This window comes from Bison bison, unplaced genomic scaffold, assembly GCF_000754665.1.
Source record: "Bison bison bison isolate TAMUID 2011002044 unplaced genomic scaffold, Bison_UMD1.0 scf7180017864295, whole genome shotgun sequence".
Classification (NCBI taxonomy): Eukaryota; Metazoa; Chordata; class Mammalia; order Artiodactyla; family Bovidae; genus Bison; species Bison bison.
In genome coordinates, this window is record NW_011494867.1 from 2,976,187 (window position 1) to 2,997,840 (window position 21,654).

A 21,654-nucleotide genomic window follows, 5' to 3' on the forward strand; every position below is an offset into this window, starting at 1 on the left:
AGAAAAAATTTAACTTTATTTTTAATGTAGTGTACAACTTTTCAAAACTTGGAGTCACATCAAACACTGCTGCCCTTACCTTTTTTCAACATGATTTCACATGGCATTACTTTGTGTCAGCTACCAAAGGCCAGCTTCTCAAAGATAAGACGTGATTAAAAGGAACCTATTACGATCTAATGTGGGAATTTAACTACCTCAAGCTAGTCAGTGGCACAGTGCTTGACAGCTCTTGAGTCTGCCTTATTTCTCTTCAAAATGTAAAATATCCTGGGAGCGCCTGTGGTGTTGATTCAGCACCCCGACGCACCCTGGCCCGCTGCTGGGACCCACTGTATGTCCTCGGCGTTCCTTGGTGTGCACACCAGGGAACAGGGCTGCCCCTCCACCCCACTTCCTTCTTTCCTTCTCCCTTCTTTATAGCCGCTTCCTTTAAATGTTCAGTGTGGGAAATCAGTATGATTAAATGTTGTTTTGTGTAAACTATTGATGTTTCTGGCAACATACTAAATCACTGTTGCATTGCTTAGGGAAAAGAGAGGGATATGATATAATAGGACATGTTGAAAATTAACAGTCACAGCTACCTGAGAACTGGTTGAAGTCTGATGAACTTAGAGTTCTGTGATTAAGATCCCAGAAGGACAGATGGCGGAGAAGGCAATGGCACTCCACTCCAGTACTCTTGCCTGGAAAATCCCATGGACAGAAGAGCCTGGTAGGCTGCAGTCCATGGGGTTGCGAAGAGTCAGACATGACTGAGCGACTTCACTTTCACTTTTCACTTTCATGCATTGGAGAAGGAAATGGCAACCACTCCAGTGTTCTTGCCTGGAGAATCCCAGGGACCGGGGAGCCTTGTGGGCTGCCATCTTTGGGGTCGCACAGAGTTGGACACGACTGAAGCGACTTAGCAGCAGCAGCAGCAACAACAGATGGAATGACCACTGTGTGTGCTCAGTTGTGCCCGACTCTTTGCGACCCCAGGCACTATTGCCTGCCAGGCTTCCCTGTCCAAGGGATTCTCCAGGCAAGAATACTGGAGCAGGTTGCCATTTCCTTCTCCAGGGGATCTTCCCGACCCAGGAATCAAACCCACGCCTCCTGCGGCTCCCGCATTGGCAGGTGGATTCTTTACCCCCATACCACGTGAGAGGCGTGGGATGACCATGAGTAACACTCTATTTACTCTTTAGATTACTGTTTACATTCTTCTTTCACATGATCATGTGTAATTTATCAGTATTTTGTGACATTTCACGGTGAGTAGTAGTAACTGTATCTGCACCTCCTTTTAGGTGTTTGCCTAACTATTGTGAACACGGCGGTGAGTGCTCCCAGTCGTGGGACACCTTTCATTGCAACTGTGCAAACACTGGGTACAGGGGAGCAACGTGCCACAACTGTAAGCCAAACACACCTCCCTGTTCTTGCCTCTGTCCCGGCTCCCTTGTTCATTTCCTTTTCTTTGTTGTGTATATGTTTATATGTCCATGTGCGTACAACCCTGAACCTTGGCGTTCAGTTGATTTCCAGTTTATTTTTCATCCGCACTTCTTTCCATAAAGTAGGCAAGGTAGCTTATAGAAACACATAAGACAGAAAAGAGTAGGAGAGCCAGTAAGGAGAAAATACATGTAGAAAAAAAAGGTAGCTAAGGATAAACATAAACTACAGTGCCAAATAGGTAATCCCTAAATTCTCTTTGTCACGCAGTCATGTCCAACACTTTGCAACCCCGTGGACTGTAGTCGTCCAGGCTCCTCTACCCATGGGATTTCCCAGGCAAGAGCACTGGAGTGGGTTGCCATTCCCTTCTCCAGTGGATCTTCCCAACCCAGGGATCAAACCCGCTTTTCCTGTATTGGCAGGGGGGGTTTTTTCCACTGACCCACCTGGGAAGCCCTTAAATTCTCTTGCAACTCCGTTAATAAAGATGGTGAGGATAAGGATGGTCGAAATGATATTAATCATAATAGTTAATTTCATTGAGTATTTTCTAAATGCCAGGTACTGCTCTAGTATTTTGTATGTCCCAGCTCAGTTACTTGTGATGACCGCCCTAGTAGATGGGTATTGTTATTGCTACCGGGTACCTACCACCCGGTAGGTAGCAGAGAGAGATTAATCAGCTTGCCCAAAGTACCTGAAATAGTTGAGGCACAGTGAGAATGTGGGCGTGTGTAATTATACTCCAGAGCCTGGTACCACAACCATCTTCTTTTCCTGTTTTAGAAGCTATGTGTTCTTTTCTGGTGAAAATTTGTATGTGTTGTTAAGACTCATGTCATTTTCTTGTCTACTTGTTCAGCACAAATGCCCATTTTTTTCCTTCTCATTTTTTTTCATATTATTGCTGACTGTGAGCAGCTTAACTCCTAGTCCTCTGACACGCAGCCGTGACTTCAGGCAAGGGCCTTAGGTGGAGTCCTCAGTCTCCTGTCTCCTGTCTCGTCACTGTAAACTGCTTTGTACTCCTGCCGGAGCTGAGACTGGAACTCCGGGCTCCCAGCCCCGGAGGCCCCACGAGGGACCCTCAGAAGTCCTGACTCAGAGCTGGAGAGGGCATGAGTCTAGGTGGGGAGCTCCTGGGCTCACCCTCATGCCTCCACAATCAACTGTGTGGACTGAATGCCTTGTAAGATCAGAAAGGACACCTGCTGTCGCTAAAGCCAGGCCAACTTTCCTACCCTGGATCACCAGTACCAGAATGACGGTGTATTTTAATTTTTCATACCCACCATCATCCCAATTACAGCAACTAATTCAAAACACAAAGCTAATTGAATGTGTTTTAACTAATTGTTTATTTTCAACTGTTAGCTGTGACTGAATCTAAATATAAGCACAAACATCTCTGAGCCAAAAAAAAATTAGATGATAAATAACTATTTTCATCAGTAGCCCACAACTTGATCCAATCGTTAAGTTCATTTATTAGGTTCTTGAGCAAGTAGGAATCAAAATTTTTTGCCAAAAACTATTCTGAGAAATGGGGCCAAGATAACAAACCTGGCTATAATGAAGTCATCACCATCATTAGCTTGAGTAAAGGGCAGGTTAGCAATGGAGTCTTTTAAAAGATTTTACTAGAAAATAATATTTTAAACAGTCCTGTTAAAAAGTGAAGTAATACACATAAAGCAAAAGCACTCACACAGTTGTGTGTCCTTTCTAATACCAGCCCTCATGGCAAAGTTATGTGTGTATCCCAACCTCCTTCAAGCAAGTTGTCAACACATGTATAAGCATACAGAAATATATAAATTAGCCCTTTCACATGCCCATTTCACTGCATAAAATACAAATGTGCCTAGAAAACAATCCATCTTATATCTCCCCCTATGTAATATACAATAGGAGCAAAATAGAAACAAGGAATTGTGGAGGAGTAGAGAAGTAAATTTGTATGTTTATCTGAAATCTCTGTAACGCTAAAAAAAATTAGTTACAGTATTTCATACTGTCTAAAAACTCATTAACATAGTTTTGAAAAATTTAGACTAGATCAAGGAAGGACATTCAGGGGATGGTTTATTTCTCATTCCACAAAATTAAAAGCTTGATGGAAATCACCATTATAATTGGCCAAGTCTTCAGTGAAATGAGTGTATCATATAGAGTTGCTAATATCAAAACTTGTACATGGCAAATACATAATTATAAAATTAAAAATATCCAATGATGGATCAAAACACATTTAGGCCAATTGAGGGCATATCTTATATCAGCATTTCTTTTGCTTTGAATTTTAATTATCTTAAATTCTCATTACCGAGCATTAGAAAAAGTTTCTTTTGTAAATTACTTTTTAAATTATTCACAAGAAGCTTTGTAAATCATCTTGTTTTATGGGAAAAAAAGGATTTTATGTGAGAAAAGTGACTAGTTGCAGCATTATTTAAAGCTTTTCTGATGCTTAATTTTTGGATAACAGCCGCTTATTTAAGGAGATTACATTATTGTGTTTCAGATGTTAGGTTTTTACAAGGTGATACTAGAATTAGAAATTCCAAAAAGATTGTTGAAAGATCCATTTGGATGGATGTCCAAAATTGAGGTCATATTATACTTAAAAGAATCTTAGCATTTAAAACACCTACCTTCTATTTTGTTGTTTTACCTAATGTAAAAATAAACTAAAATTTCATTTTAAATGAATAATCTTGCATTCCTTTAGTAATAAAATGAAATGCCATAAAATACAATCCCATTCTTTCTTTTCTCTATCTAATCTTCTTTCATCCATATTTGTTTAAAAAATGAGTTTTGTCTTAAAGTGTGTATTACCTTTTCTCTTGGTCAGTAATGTGCATATTAAATTTCAAGACTTGGAATATTTTGTGTCCAAACTAAAATTTAAGAAATTAATTTTATACTGTTTCACTTATGATGACACTTGCACTTTTCTTTTTTTAACAGCCATATACGAGCAGTCATGTGAAGCCTATAAGCATAAAGGAAATACTTCAGGGTTTTACTACATAGATGCAGATGGAAGTGGTCCCCTTGAACCATTTCTTCTATATTGCAATATGACTGGTGAGTTCATCAACTTTCATTTAACATTTAAATTTGCACGAACACTTTAAACACAAAATTAGAATGAAACAATAAGGTGACGTAATTTGCAACTTGATTAAAATGTATATTGTTCAGTAAAGGAACTTAAAGTCAAACTTTAAAAAAATAGTTTAATGGTAGTGATTTAAAATGTCATTATTTTCTATGCATGTGCTATCTGTGTAGAATATCTAATACTAAATGTATCTTATTAAGTCCCAATCCAAAAAGGATAGACTTAATTCCTCTGAGAAGATTGATACACACCTAGGATTTCCCTTGTGTGTAGAATCTAGAAAACAAATGAACAAACATAACAAAAGAGTAACAGGCTCCTAGATACAGAGAACAAGCAGGTGACTGTCCAGTGGGAGAGGAGTAGGGGGATGAAAACAGAGAAAATTGTGACCAAGTGTGGTAATGAATGCTAATTATCTTGTTTATGGTGAGCATTTCACAATGTGTATTTATATGAAACCATCACATTATATACCTTAAATACACACAATTTTGCCAACCTAAATAAAGCTGAAAAATATTTTAAATAATAATAATGAAAGAAAAAAGATCAATGCATGTGAAAGCTTTGAAAATATTTTCTTAAATTTGGGTAAGAATGAATTTTATTCCTTACCTACATAAACTTATATAGGAATTAATAGTGTTGGAAAATGTGTTTGCTTCAATGCAGCATCCATTCATGATAAAAAGAAAATGAAAACTCAGTAAATTACCAGTAGAAGGAAATGTCCTTAATTTGTTAAAGAGGACCCATTAAAAAAACCTACAGTACATATCACAGTTTTTTGTGGAGTACTGAAAAATTTATCCCTGTTACCAACATTAATGCAATGATGCCTGCTATTATCACTCTGTTCACCATTGTTTTTGGAAGTCCTAGGCAGTGTAATAAAGCAAGAGAAAGAAATGAAAGACATACATACTAGAAAAAATGACTCCCATTATTTGTAGATGGCCAGGTTATGTATTGAGAGTTTTCTGAACAATATACAGAGTATTAAAATTCAGAATGATTGCTAGATACCTAGTTAAGGTAAAAGTTAATTTTATTTCTGTATATCAGCAATAAGTAATTAAAATGAAATTTTAGAAGATTATATTTTTAGTAGCATCAAAAATCTCAAATACATGGTAATAAATCTAAAGAAAGTTGTGCATAGCTTTTACACAGAAAATTGTAAAATACTCTTTAGATAAATTAAGTCCTAAAAAACAGAGAAATATAAAATTTTCATTGACTAGAAAACTCAATATGGTGATATAAATGTCAATTCTTCCCAACTTGGTACTGATTGAGTGCAAACCTTAGTTAAAATTTCAACAGGGTGTTTGTTGGTTGGTATAATTGGACTTCCCTGGTACCTCAGATGATAAAGAATCCACATGCATGCAGAAGCCCTGGGTTTGATCCCTGGGTTGGAAAGATCCCCTGGAGTAGGAAATGGCAACCCACTCCATTCTTGCCTGGAGAATTCCATGGACAGAGGAGCCTGGCAGGCTACAATCCATGGGATCAAATAGTTGGACACAACTAAATGACTAATACTTTCATAATTGTTTTGGTGAAACTTGACAAGCAGACTCTAAAACTTTACCAGCAAATTTGAAGGGGCCAGAAGAACTAAATCAATCTTAAAGAATAAAGTTGGAGGACTCAAGTCTACCAGCTATAATATAGACATTACGCTGATAAATTGAGTAAAACAGCATGTGATTGACACAAGGAAAACCAGACAGACAATGAAACAAGATAGAGAATCTGTAAACAGACTCATATATGGATAGTTGATTCATTGCAAAGGTAGCATTCGTGTATAGTGAAGGAAAGATGGTTTTTTCAGTGTGTGCTCAGTCAATTCAATTGTGTCCGACTCTTTGCAACCCCATGGACCCTATGGAGCCTGCCAAGCTCCTCTGTCCATGGGATTCTCCAGGCAAGAATACTGGAGTGAGTTACCCTGATCTTCCCAATTCAGGGATTAAACCGGCATCTCCTGTGTCTCCTGTATTGCAGGCAGATTCTTTACCCACTGAGCCACCTGCTGGGTGAGATTGTGTGTAAATACTGTAAAAAGACGTGATCCCTTCATCGTCAAACACAAATGGATTCTAGATGAACTGTGCTGTGTAGTAGCCACTATTTAGATTTACATTTAATTGAAATTAATATAACTAAATGAAACAAGTTGTACAAATCTGAATTGATTCATTACAATAAAATTAAATTAAAAGCCATTTGCTCAGTCTCACTAGCCACAGTTTAACTGCTGCATAGCCACCAATCCATCATTGCAAAAAGTTTACACTGGATAGCACTTTGTCAGGAGGTCAGCATTTCATGGAGCAAAATAAACAGAAAAAGGAAATATTGGATTGAAGCAGGAGGCATGGTAGAGGAGGATTTACTACTTAAAATCTGGCAGTGAATATCTAGGGAAAGAGCCTTCTGGGCAGAGGAAATAAATGCTAAGTCCTGAGAGAGTGTTGCGTGTGTGTGTTCAGAAAAGAGCGGCAGATACAGTGTGGCTGGAGTGTGGTGAGCAAACTTGAAGTACAGGAAAGCAAGAAATAATCAAGTGGGAGGGGGCAGGAGAGGAAGAGTCAGGGGTCCTTACAGCATGTCAGGTCTCTGGTTTTTACCCTGAGTGAGTTCCGAAGACCTTGGAGAGTTTTAAGCAATGCTAGATGCCACCTGGCTTTCGTTAATAGGATCACGTTTGCTCCTGTGTTGGGAAATGCCTGACTAGGAGCAGAGGTAGAAAAGAGTTAGAAGATGTATTCACACACACACACACACACATATAGGTATACACCAAATATGTACATGCATATGAATCATATGTATATGTGTAATAGGAGTATAGGAGTTAGGAAGCCTGTTTGGAGACTGAGTTTAAGTAATTAAGAATCCAGGCAAGAGCCAGGAAGGTGGTCTGCACTGGATCATACAATGTAGATGGTGGGCGGAGATTCAATTTTCTCACTGAGTATGTGTGAGGAATGAGAAAACAAAGGCAACCAAAAAATAACACCACATTTTTGGCTTCGGCAACTGGAGTGATTAAGTTGCCGTGGTCTGAGATGTGGTCAGAGAGTTTTGAGGGGAAAGATGAGCTCAGTTTTACACACTTTGAATTTGAGATATCTGTTGCACGTTCATGAAACATTGAGAAGGCAGTTGAATATGGGAGCAACGGTTCCTTTCTTTAAAGTGTAATTCTAAAAGCTGCAGGGTAGTGGCAAATCTTGCTGACAAATGTTTTGGAAAATTACTATAGAATGTGTTTTTAGGGATGTTTCATATAACATAGCCAGGTGGCTTCAGTTTGCTCTACCATCGTTGGAAATACTGCCTGTCTTAGTCTCTTTGGGCAGAGAGAAGGCAATGGCACCCCACTCCAGTACTCTTGCCTGGAAAATCCCATGGACGGAGGAGCCTGGTGGGCTGCAGTCCATGGGGTCGCTACGAGTCGGACATGACTGAGCGACTTCACTTTTTTCTTTTCACTTTCGTGCATTGGAGAAGGAAATGGCAACCCACTCCAGTGTTCTTGCCTGGAGAATCCCAGGGACAGAGGAGACTGATGGGCTGCCGTCTATGGGGTCGCACAGAGTCGGACAGGACTGAAGCGACTTAGCAGCAGCAGAATACTACAGATCAGATAGCTTACAAACAACAGAAATTTATTTCTTACCGTTTTAGAGCATGGGAAGCCCAAGATCATGGCACCAGCACTGTCAGATGAGAGCTGTCTTCCAGATTTACGACTTCTTATACCCACATGTGATAGTGATAGAAGGGGTTCTGCAGGGTCTCTTTTGTAAGAGCACTAATCCCACTCATGAGAACACCTCCCTCTTGACCTCGTGACCTCACAGAGGTGCCCGTGCTAATCACATTACCTTTGGGGGTGAGTGATTCAACATATGAGTTTTGGTGCGGTGCACAAACATTCAGACCATAGCACTGCTCCACATGCCAAAGTAACCTAAGACAGCTAAGGATTCTTACATGTTTATCCCATCAACGAAATTCCCTGCTCTCCACAGTACAGATTCCCAGGCAGCACCCTGAGGCAGGAGGGTTAGGGTGAGACATCAAAATCAATATTTTTAAAAACCTTCCCATTTGATACTTATTGTGGAGCCAGTTTTGGGCATAGCTATTTTAGACTTACAGTTTTCAAACTTTAGAGAACAGCCTGCTCTATTTGTAGAGAAGGCAATGGCACCCTACTCCAGTACTCTTGCCTGGAAAATCCCATGGATGGAGGAGCCTGGTAGGCTGCAGTCCATGGGGTCGCTAAGAGTTGGACACAACTGAACGACTTCACTTTCAGTTTTCACTTTCATGCATTGGAGAAGGAAATGGCAACCCACTCCAGTGTTCTTGCCTGGAGAATCCCAGGGACGGGGGAGCCTGGTGGGCTGCTGTCTATGGGGTCGCACAGAGTCGGACACGACTGAAGTGACTTAGCAGCAGTAGCAGCTGCTCTATTTGTGAGAATTAAACATAGTAAGTGTGAGAAGACTTCACAGACAGAAAAGGAAAATTTTGCAATTGAATAATATGAATTCAGGTGTCAAATAACTTTTTGATTTTTTTCCTGTTTAATGAGGGTTTTGAGTGAGATTCAGCAATCTGTCACTGCATCCCTGTGAATCCTGTGTTGCCACCAAGCACCCTGAACTATGCGCATGTACTTGCTTTATGAAGTTTTGATTCTGCGGTTCAGACACCTCAAAGTTGCTAAGTGTCTGTATTCTTAGAGCTCTAAGAAACACCACACACACACACACACACACAGAATTCTCATTATCCGTGATAGTTATGTTCTATAAAGTAACCACAGTCACTTGAATTTATGAATACTGGACCATTGCTTCCAGGGAATTACAGTAAGATTAGGTAACCAGTATTCTTGGGCTTCCCTTGTGGCTCAGCTGGTAAAGAATCCACCTGCAATGTGGGAGACCTGGCTTCGATCCAGGGTTGGGAAGATCCCTGGAGAAGGCAAAGGCTACCCACTCCAGTATTCTGGCCTGGAGAATTCCATGGACTGTATAGACCATGGGGAAGCAAAGAGTTGGACACAACTGAGCGACTTTAACTTTCACTTAAATTCCTGCAGGCTTCTAGTCACAGTATTCTCAACTGATCAATATATGACCTTGTTTCACTTGTGTTTCAGATTAAAGACACCTTATTTAATGCATTCTGTTAATTAATTAACACTGAACTCACAACCAACAGCACCAGAACTCACACCTGAAGGAAGTGTATCGATCCCGTGTGTTGCCAGGAGGCGCAACATAGCCTTCTTGTGCTTAGGAACCAGAGTGAAATCAACAAAGAACATGCGACAAATAGAATACATGTTTACAGGATGAGAGCTGAAGCGAGGAGTCACAGCCTGGCTCTGTTCAACTTCAGCTGGGCAACTGAAATTCATATTGGGCAACTTTTAATTTTTTTGGCTTTGTACCTGCAGACATGCAGGAACGCCTCAAGAACTGATTTGGGGATTCAAATAAGTTTTAGTGAGTAGCCAAATTCATAATTGAGAATCTGATACACATACATACGTTGGCTATGTTATGTTTTTATGCATAATACTTTAGTAATTTATAGGCCGTGTGCATTTTTCATGACCATCTCAATGGTAAAGAAATTATTAATTTCACTTTATTGAGAGGAATTATTTTATTTTCTAATAAATCAACATTTACCTTATTGTATTACATTACTAATGCCTATCTTAGTTCCTTGAGGTGCTTTACCAAGGTTATCAAAAAGTATTAATAAAAAAGAGGACATTCACAAAGCTTCAAACCCTTTGAAGAGCAAGCGGTGGAAGACAGAGACACAGATAACCCAGTTAGGAGACAGCAAAGTGTTTTCAGAAGCTCCAGAATGTTGAAGTATATTCAAACAAAAGTGACAGTCCCAGAATGTAACAAGCCGGTGAAAAATACATGTCACAACTTGAGGCTTTCCTTACTGATCTGGTTTTGCAAATGAGAAAAGCAAGACTCAGGGAAGTTCATGGAGGCAGGCTGAGGAATATCATTAGGGATAGATCAAGAGCTGAAACCTGGGTCTGTCTCCCAGCCTGAAAATGTTTCCTCTAGAAAAGGCTACATTCTATCAGCGTCTCATTGCCTGTAACCAATAACCTATCCTCAAGGTACAGCAATCAGGTATACCAATTTTGAAGGCAAGACAAAAGGCTGGATTGGTAGTTTTCAAATGTGTAACTAAAGAAAAAATTCTTAATCAAGAATTAATATCCAACAGACAAATCCACATGGATTTAATTTCTTTAACCATTACAAGCTAAAAGATACAAAGAAAATCTCTTTTGAATGGATAATTTCTGAAACTTAAAAGTCTGAAAATTTTTTCTAAACACAGTCTTCTAAATAAAATTTAAAAAATTTTAGGATAATGTGAATCCCAGTGGTTGTCTCTGTTGTAATGTACAGGACTTTTTTTCTTCTTCTTCTTCATGAAAGCCTTTTCTATATTGAAATAGTTTCATGTAAGAAATGTCTCATCAAACATTACACTGTGAGGACATCTTTTCAGTGTGGAGAAAGTGATGAGGTGGTACAGCTGTGGCTTTTGAAGTTTTGTGGAAATGATAATTCTATGGCTTAAGCTCACCTTTTCCTGGGCACCCACTTCCAAGACTCCTGGATTTAGTTTCACTGACTCAGTAAGTTTAGAGACCAAGACCTGGGTCTCTGCTCTATTAAATGCAAGCTCCCCATGTGATTCCGAGATAAGGGCTCTTGAGACCCTTTCATGAGAAGGCTGGAGAGTGTGAGACTTAAAACAGCAAAACTATCTTTACTACTGGGATTTCAACAATAGAAACCTTCCTAATAGCTATGAGAGTTAATAACTCACTACCATTATTTAAATGCGCCTTGTTTACATCCAGTTTTGCTCCAGGATGCTAGCTGCTTTTTTGTCTCTCAGCTTTCCTTAACACAGCACTTCCGGCCTGTTCTTAAAGTCTTTATCACCTCTGTCATCCGCAGCTATTAATCCTGAAGGAATCCGCACTCTGCAACTGTGTTGCTTAAACAGCATTTTTTTTTTCTTTACACTGTTATCACATTAAAAAATAGCAGTCAGCCCAAGATAAATCAAGTTCTTAATTACTCAGTTGCTTAACATACAGTCTATATATTAGAAATCACTTCAGGGAGAGAAATCACTTCAGGTCTACACCAGTAGGCCTAAAATGCCTTTCAGTGTTTTAGCGTATATATTAATTTCATAGATTTTTCTGCTCTCTCTCTTTACTCATTTCCCTGTGTTTCCTTACCTTGACAACTCTCTTTGCATTTGGTAAAGGATCATTTTCAAAAAAATTAAATCATGACTCTTACACAGATATAAAAAATAAAAGCTAAACACGTTTTGAAGATTTTATGTAATGTTTACCTTACTAATAATGGAAGATCCTCTGGAGAAGGAAATGGCACCCCACTCCAGTACCTTTGCCTGGAAAATCCCATGGACGGAGGAGCCAGGTAGGCCTCAGTCCATGGGGTCGCAAAGAGTCGGACACGACTGAGCGATTTCACTTTCCCTTTCACTTTACTAATGAGGGGGCTTCCCTGGTGGCTTGGCTGGTAAAGAATCTGCCTGCAATGCAGGAGACCTAGGTTTAGTCCCTGGGTTTGGAAGATCCCTTGGAGACGGGAACAGCTGCCCACTCCAGTATTCTGGCCTGGAGAATTCCATGGACTGTATAGTCCATGGGGTTGCAAAGAGGCGGACACGACTGAGCGACTTTCACTTTCACTTTACTGATGAGGAAACTGGTAAGATATAATAGCCAGTTGTAAGAAGTTTCAAAGAACAGATATATCTCTACCTCGGTAATACTGAAATGACTGTGCCAGTGGAGGCAAAACCAGCTTCTTCCACAGCAGAGGAACCCAGACAGCCTCTAGCAGGTAGATTGGCCAGCCTGTAGACAGCAATTACTTGTTGTAAGGAAACAATGACTTTCTTGCTAAGCAAAACAAACAACAACAACAAAGTAAGTCTGTGTTAAAGGATGATTAAATATGTCTTACAAGTTAGAGATAGTGGACTTCTCTGGAGAAATTCAAAGCTTATCTCCTCCAGATTTATTTGCCTACCTTCTAAGAGTGATAAACACCTGAGGACTGCCCGCCTCCTCCTTGAAGAAGATTTGTTGCATTCCAGAGTCCTCTCTCACTCTTAGGAGGGGTGGAGGTGTGCCAGCCATCCTCTGTAAGCTCCAGGTCTCGTATTTTAGGGGTCCCTGTGTCGTGGTGCAACTCTAGTGCGCACATAGAAGGCAAGATAACTTGTTAGCTTGCAAGTGGGAGGTCTCACACCCTTCACAGTTGCAGCCTTAGCATTATTTTGCAGTCGCATCAGATGTCTACTATTTCCAAAGTTCGAAAGCAGCTGAAAGGAGAATCACACAGATCGCCTGGAAGACTGTGCTCTAGTCTGGGCAGTGCTTTGGTTCTAGTCACTCATTTATTTATCCCTTCAGTAACTAGTGTCTTTCTCTGCACATTGTGCCCAGCCACGCACTAGAGGTGCTATGATTAGCGAGTTAGAATCCATCATTCTTCTAGTAGAGCTTACAGACCAGTGGGAAAACCCGATTTAATAAATCACAGAACACTGAATTACACATAGTGAAGTCTTTGTCTTTTATAGTTGTAATTTCTAAGCAGGTATTTGTAGAAACATTGGATACCATGATCATGTCCAAAAGAACAGTATGACAGTTTGCAGAGATTCCTCTGTTAGTAAAACACATGAGAAATGGAGGCTGGATGTTGGGCCCTCACGTCCATTGCCCAGAATCCACTGTGATGCTTTCATTCTCTCTCCTTTGCCCTGGACATCTTAATTGCTGATAAGTGCAGTGTCCGCATAGCTTCATCTTTGTAGCACCTTTTATTGAAAGTGAACTCGCTTGCGGAAACTATCATAATATGGAAATTTTAGAATTTCAAAAGGAGACATTTCTCTGAGCTGCCCTTTAGCAGCTGACATGCACTGTGGCCTTGGATTTCTTACAACACCTTAAGAGACCTTGAAAGAACATGATGTGTTCATCATGACCCAGAGGATGCTAAACGATAGGGAAGTCCCTCTAAGGATGACCTGAAAGGCAAAGAGACAAAGGCTTCAAGTAGATTTATTGTCCAGCTCTTTTGACAGCTACTCAGCCAGAGATGAGCTGCTTCACTCATGCCATTGATTCCCTACAAGAAAGGATGAATGGTTCTGCTGAATAATAAAAGCAGAGTCCAGCAGAGGCTAGGTTAACACATTTGCCCAGTTAATAATCTTAAATTTCTAATAGCCAAGACTGTGTGGCTAAAATGATAGAATTTCAGACTTAACAGATTGCCTCCTATATTCTCCCCCCTCCCACCTTTTTTTTTTTAGAATTTGGAAATGGAGGCTCAGATTTCACCTGACTTACTTAAGGGTGCTGACCCATGCCAGATCCGCAAACTCGGGTCTCCTGGTGATCTTCTCGCTGTCCTGCTGTCTGGCCATCCATAATTAATTTCACTAGCTTGTATATCATGTCCTCTTTGAGGAAGACAATTTACTGATCAGGCTTTTCAGTCAGCTGAAATTCAAGGTGGAAATGAAAGCAATGGTTTTATTGCTATAAAAGGCTTTGGTTTCAGAGAAAAATTATGTTCCACTCATGGAAGAGAATATGGCTGTCAAATTTGCCTCGTGTCTCATTTATTTAACAGGCTTCTCCATTCAAAATTCTGATGACCAGGAGAGGGGTGGGAGTGGAATTCCTTGCTCTGATTGTGTTGATCCATGGTGAATGTATTCGCTGAAAACAGGGGGGCTGGGTATCTCTACCGACTGTTTTCCTCCAATTTAGATTCTTCCTCTGTAATACCAAAGAGTTATGTGACTTAACAGCACATTTATAGCAGAGTTTTGACAACTTCCAATCTGTTTCTCACCTATTAAATCAGAGGCCTTTTGATTAATGTGTTCTTAGGCCTGCGTATATCATGGTAAATATAATATGAAGTTGATTGCTGGGAAAGTTGAAAGACAGATACAATATGTCTATCTTCTGTTACAACCCTTGTAGGGTTTTTATTTCATCTAAATAATTTTGGTAATCAGTGTGATGGAAATGTCTGCAGACATTCAGGACTCGCACATACACAGAGATGTTTTATTTTTCTTGTGAGTCAAGATGCTGATACTGTGCCACGTATTCAGAAGCATAACTTGCTATTGCACTGCATAACTGTGCGGGTCACATGGTACCTAAATGAATATTTCAAATTTGACTTTAAAAGAAATTGGTGTAATTTCCTAGCCTCTGTCTCCTATGAATATGTAGTGATGTGTATGTGTTTGTGTAGGTAGATTAATCATATTACATATAGTTTTGTATCCTGCATTCCCCACTTTGGTATTTTGTACATTTTCCCATATTATTAAAAAAAAGTGCTCTGAAGCTTGATTTAAAAAGGAAATAGATGTACACTCATAATTAAAAGTTGTCTGAAGGGAGGTATATGGGCCATAAAAAGTTGACTTTCTTTTTGCTGGCAGCATGGATGATTTCCAAGGATGGATAAATCATTGCTTATGTTATGTAATTTAAAATATTTTAAAGACTCAAAGATGCATTTTTTTCATACTGTAACATCTCTGAATTCAGGATGTATCAACAATCAGCAGTGTTTTACAGTTATAATAGGCAGCATTATTCTTTTCTTTCTTAAACAAAATTAATGATGCATCTTTTAAAAGTAGAATGTCAGATTTGATGAAAGGTACAAAATTTAATAATCAGTTTTCTTAATATTTTTACCATGAATACTTTCTGGCTGAATTATATGAAAAAGTAGAATAAAAACACTGCAAATGCATGGCAATCATATAAACTTCAGGGAAAATAATCATTTTACTATAATTTTAAAATTTTAAGAATCCATTTGTATTGATTCTACCTCTCAGAGAGGTTTGATGACTAGAAAAATTTGACTCAGATAAAAGGTGATTTTGATTTTCTTTATTTATTTTAACTTTTGCAGACTAGTGATGGTCTCCTCTCTTTCTTCCCCCATTTCTGCATACAAGAAACTGCGTGGACCATCATACAGCACAATGGCTCTGATGTCACAAGAGTCCGAAATACCAACCCAGAGAACCCTTACACTGGGTTTTTCGAGTATGTGGCCAGCATGGAGCAACTCCAGGCCACCATTAACCGCGCAGAGCACTGTGAACAGGAGCTGACCTACTACTGCAAGAAGTCGCGGCTTGTAAGCAAGGAAGGTAAGTGAACTGGGGCATCCATCCCCCTACCCATGGGGTGCCTTACTGCATCAGCTCCTGCAGAGTTTAATTGTGCCAAGGTGCTGGCAAAGAGCTACCCAGGGCGTGTGCTCCCCAAGTGTTTAGCAAGGCTGTCACAGTCGGGAAGTCACGGAGATGCTGTTGCCTGAAGAAAAGAACAAGGTCAGCTGACACTGAGCTTTGTTCAAAGCCTTGATTGTCTCTGGCGTCTCTCTCTGGCTTCAGTTGGAGGGCTGCACAGAAAGGGCTTCCTCCTTACACTCGGTGAATGCTCAGTGTCGGTCCCTTGTAAAGGGCAACTGACACATTCAGTTTGTTTTTATCATGGGAAAGAGCTAATAAAAATATGACTCCGTTTTCTGAAAGTGACTCTTCCGTGTGACTCTTTCACGGATTGTTGACAAGTTACCCTCTGGGTATAACTGAAAATTAGAGCAGGCTGCTGGAAACATGGCTTTTTTTTTTTTCCCAGTAGCTCAAATAGGAATCAGAAAACCATGTTTAACTCTTTCTCTTATTCTACCTTTAATAATCAGTTTCTGCTCCTAAATTCTGATTCTAGTTTGTGTTTTCTCCCTTTAGAACGTCTCATTATGTGAGATTATCTGGAGTTCCACCAGGTCTGCCTCCATGTAGGCTTTAATGACCGGATACATGAAGCTATTGCAAGACCTTTCCTACTGGCCTCTCAACTGGCCATCAGTCCTTATCTCCTACCCACCCAATGTAGCATCCACATGATTAATCTGTGTAAAGAAAATTAACCTTTAAGAAACACTGCTTCCATCAGGACCCTGTACTGTTTAAGAAGCTCTGATGTCCTCCTCGATCCTCTGTCCAATACAGACTCTTCTGTCTAGACACCTCCATGCCACCAGGTGGAGGGTGGGATAACACATACAAAGTGAAATTGAAGTGAGTTTCCCTGGTGGCTCAGACAGTAAAGCGTCTGCCTGCAATGTGGGAGACCCAGGTTTGATCCCTGGGTTGGGAAGATCCCCTGGAGAAGGAAATGGCAACCCACTCCAGTGCTCTTGCCTGGAAAATTCCATGGACTGAGGAGCCTGGTGGGCTACAGTCCATGTGGTAGCAAAGCGTCAGACACGACTGAGCAACTTCACTTCACTCACCTCTCTTTCCAGCTCTCCAGTGCATCATGCTTACAGTGATCCTACCAGTTTAGTATGAGACTGATGGTTCATTGTTAGTGAATATCTATCTTGGAATCTATAAAAATAGATAAGCAAGTATGGAAGTGTAGTCTAAGAGGAAAATTGAAACTCACTCAGTCGTGTCCGACTCTTTGTGACCCCATGAAGAAAGGATACTGAAGAGGGTAGCATTTTCCTTCTCCAGGGGATCTTTCCAACCCAGGAATTGAACCCAGGTCTCCCGCATTGCAGGCAGATTCTTTACCAGCTGAGCCACAAGGGAAACCCTTCTAAGAGGAAAGAGAACATAAATACAGAAGGGTAAATGAATGTGATGAAACAAAGTGGAACTAAGTTGCTTGACTAGAGAAGAAAGAAAAGGAAAGGCAATGGTCAGAGTCACAAATGAGTCAAACTCTAAAAGAACCAGAAAACAAAATCCCCAAGGATGCTAGTGAGCGAGCCGAGCCCCACACGATGACGAGGGGATGGCAGTGACTGTGAAGGCGTTTCCTGCATCAGGGCTGGTGGCGCCGCACATCTTGCTCTTGAGGCTCCCCAGGTGTTTCAGCCAGGCTTGGGAGCCACTGGCGAAGAGAATAGTAAACTCTAGAAGGCTCTAGAACCGGGGTTGGGGGTATCCATTGAATACACAGATTTTCTTCAGATCCATGACCCTAGAATCCATATAGAATGGATTTGAGGTGGAAAAGAGGAAACAGTTTGGATTTTGAGGTTGTAATAAGGAATGTATGGGAAAGATCAGGAAGGTGGTGTGAAACAAGTTAAATTTACAGTTTCAAATCTTGAAACTATAACAGCGTCAAGCAATAATGGTGCTGTGATTGTGGATGAATAAAGTGGAGATGTTTATGAAAATGTTTCCAGCGAGATATGGGTCCTCCAGCTCGGCACACTGCAAGGGTGGTCAGTGGGAATACTCAAGCCATTTGGAATTTTATTCATAACTATGGGAGTAGAGGTGATCCACCATCATTCCTGATATTTCATCGTTTTAATTTCAACTTAAAAATTTTCTCACGCTTTTCTTAATTCTTTCTTATATAAATTCTTTAGGACACTTCAATAAGACTAAGGAAATCAGAGGTATTTGGTATCCTTAAAATATTCAGTGGTTTCTACTTCCTAGGGAAGATAGCAAATTTAGATGTGAAAATACTATTCAGTATTTAAGAATAATGATTTATTTTTTAAAAATCTATAACCACATAATGTTTTAAGCAGTATGTCGAAATAGATCTATTAAATGTTTCAAGTAGGTTTTGCCTTCAGTTGATGAGTTAATCATGCAGTTAAAGAGAATGAAGATTGTTGATATTGAGTAGTACGTTAACATTAGCCTCCAACAGCTCCTTGATTTCTTGGCACGGTGCACAGGAATGTATAGTAATGCTGAGTGAGAACTTACCTGCATTAGCACAGATCCAATGTAATAGTAAGATTTATGAGCACTGGCATTTGTAAGTAAGGGAGAAATTAGTAAAAGTAAGGCTAGTGGCCACAACTTGAAAGGTTTGAAAGTCAGTGGAAAGATGATCGCGCACCTTTGAGGAGCTGACTGATTTGATGTTGCCTTCGTCTCACACCCTGACTCTCCAGTGACTGCGATTTTCCCCCTCTAACTCGTTTTTCCCCTAAGACAGATTTCCTGCAAACCATATCTAAATGTTCCATCTATTCCTTGCTCTAGCTTCTTGGCATCATTTTAGTCTTAGCTCTGTGAAGGAGCTGGTAACTGAACATTCATCATAGAAAGAAATGCATTTGGTTGAGGGAAACTTTGTTTTTGAGTGTCGTATTTGCTTTGGGCATAAAGATCTTTCAGTGTTATTTCTGTAGTCTCTGAAGAAGTAGCCAAGCCAGTAAACAGAAGAAAAAATATGTACTTTCGAATATATCTTGAATCATAGCGAGGGAATGCCATACCATGCCTAAACAGCTAGTTTATCTTTAGTCGATAAGTATATTGAGATAAATCACTGACTTTACACAGCATTTCATAATGTTCTAGTAGGCATATTATGTTCTCAAATCAATTTTGTTTCTCATATGTTAATTACTGTGGATTATAATTTGATGCCTTGTTGTTTCAAAAAATTATTAAATAAAAGAAATGGCGTGTGTGAACTCTCAATCCATTTTTTTATATTATGCCTGAATTAAATAGAAACTGCTGGTTTCTTTCCTACTCAAAGAAAAATATATCAATAATTTAAGCTTCAATAATGAAATATTTTTTTAAAAAAGCTTTCTTAAGGAAATACCATCAGTTATGAAGTTTGGAATATGACTACATCAAACCAGTCTTTCCTCCTTTCATTCTTTTTAATGATTTGGGAAAGAAGGGAATTATACTGGGATGGAAGGTCACGGGTTACAAAGCAGATGTCGTTTTTCTCACCTTTATTTTTCAGATGGAGCCCCTCTGACCTGGTGGGTTGGAAGAACCAACGAAACACAAACTTATTGGGGAGGTTCTTTGCCTGATCCTCAAAAATGTACTTGTGGATTGGAGGGGAACTGCGTTGATTCTCAGTATTACTGCAACTGTGACGCTGACCGGAATGAATGGTGATTTTTATGATTTCCTTATGCAAAATCAAGTTTATTATTAATTTTTTAAAATAAGTCACTGCCACATATATAAGTAGGTAGATACTGAACAACTTAGTACAGTGAAGAAATTAGATAAAGATATGTTTTGATGAAATGTATTGCAACTAATCTGACTTCTAAATGGGAAGATCATGATCTTTTTATTTGAATTTTGTGGTAATAGAGCATGAGTCATGCACCTTTTATTTTTGTAATATGATGAAACAGAAGCATCTGTTTCATGCTTGCTTTTCATTTTGAGTCAATTATCATTATCTTTGAAATTAAGTATAATTAAGAATTATATTCTCAAAACATAGTTACATAAATATATTAAAATTTACATAAATTATATTTAAATAAATATATTTAATACTAACATATCTCTTCAAATATGTTAATCTCTTCTCTTTAAATATGTAAGCCTAGACTTTCCCACAATTACTTAAACATGTAGCTCTTTTATTTTCTTAAAGGATGCATTATACTATGAAAAACTGATATTCTGTTAATCATATTTTGAAAAAGGAAATCTATAATATTTAGATTTTATATTGAGCTTGAAATGCTTTATTTATTCATTTGACATTACATTTATTCATTTGAAAAATATCAAAGACTGTGTTATATCAAAAAGCAGATTATTTTATGCCTCTAAAGGAGGCATCTGTATGCAGTCATTATTGTACTTTTATTGTTATGTGTTCATCATGAGGAACATTGTCTCTCTTACTTAAAGTCTGGTTTTTCAAATTTTCTATTTTTGGAAGATACTTTTTTCTTCTTGCTGCCTTCATACACACACACACACACACACATACACAAATGCCCACAGTGTATTTTAAAATGTGAATAAATTTTTTTTAATTAATCTAATCACCAGTAGGCTTCCCAGGTGGCTCAGTGGTAAAGAATCTACCTGCCAACGCAGGAGATGCGGGGTCAGTCCTGGGGTCAGGAAGAGTGCTTGGAGAAGCAAATGGCAGCCCACTCCAGTGTTCTTGCCTGGGAAAGCCCATGGACAGAGGAGCCTGGCAGCTACAGTCCATGGGGTCACTAAAGAATCAGACATGACGTGGCAACTAAACAACAACATCAGTCACCAATAACTCTCTTATCTCTGCATGACACATTTTATTCATTAAAAATAAGATTTAAAAATAAGATTTTGAAACTTTTCATATTAAATTCCGCTTATGCTTAAGTAGCTTGTGTAGAACTAACCTAACCCCAGATAACATTTATAATCCCAGGAAAACTATTTATTAAAAACACCTACTTGAAGCAAGGAGAGATAAGAAAGCCTTCCTTAGCCATCAATGCAGAGAAATAGAGGAAACAATAGAATAGGAAAGGCTAGTTATCTCTTCAAGAAAATTAGGGATACCAAGGAATATTTGATGCAAAGATGGGCTCAATAAAGGACAGAAATGGTATGGACCTAAAGGAAGCAGAGATATTAAAAAGAGGTGGCAAGAATACACAGAAGAACTATACAAAAAAGATTTTCATGACTCAGATAATCACGATGGTGTGATCACTCACCTAGAGCCAGACATCCTGGAACGAGAAGTCAAGTGGGCCTTAGGAAGCATCACTACAAACAAAGCTAGTGGAGGTGATGGAATTCCAGTTGAGCTATTTCAAATCCTGAAAGATGATGCTGTGAAAGTGCTGCGCTCAATATGTCAGTAAATTTGGAAAACTAAGCAGTGGCCATGGGACTGGAAAAGGTCAGTTTTCATTCCAATCCCAAAGAAAGGCAACGCCAAAAAATGCTCAAACTACTGCACAATTGCACTCATCTCACATGCTAGTAAAGTAATGCTCAAAATTCTCCAAGCCAGGCTTCAGCAATACATGAACTGTGAACTTTCAAATGTTCAATCTGGTTTTAGAAAAGGCAGAGGAACCAGAGATCAAATTGCCAACATCCAC

The 21,654-nt window shown here is 39.3% G+C and overlaps 1 protein-coding gene across 1 annotated transcript in view; it reads left to right on the forward strand.

The window, feature by feature from the left end:
• The window catches only part of CNTNAP4 (contactin associated protein-like 4), a 288,255-nt gene that overhangs the window by 200,993 nt on the left and 65,608 nt on the right, over positions 1–21,654 (forward strand). Inside the window, exons 11-14 of the mRNA XM_010850772.1 lie at positions 1,299–1,405; positions 4,423–4,542; positions 15,731–15,928; positions 19,536–19,692. Coding sequence (XP_010849074.1) covers positions 1,299–1,405; positions 4,423–4,542; positions 15,731–15,928; positions 19,536–19,692 — 582 coding nt within the window. The remainder of the gene's footprint in view (positions 1–1,298; positions 1,406–4,422; positions 4,543–15,730; positions 15,929–19,535; positions 19,693–21,654) is intronic.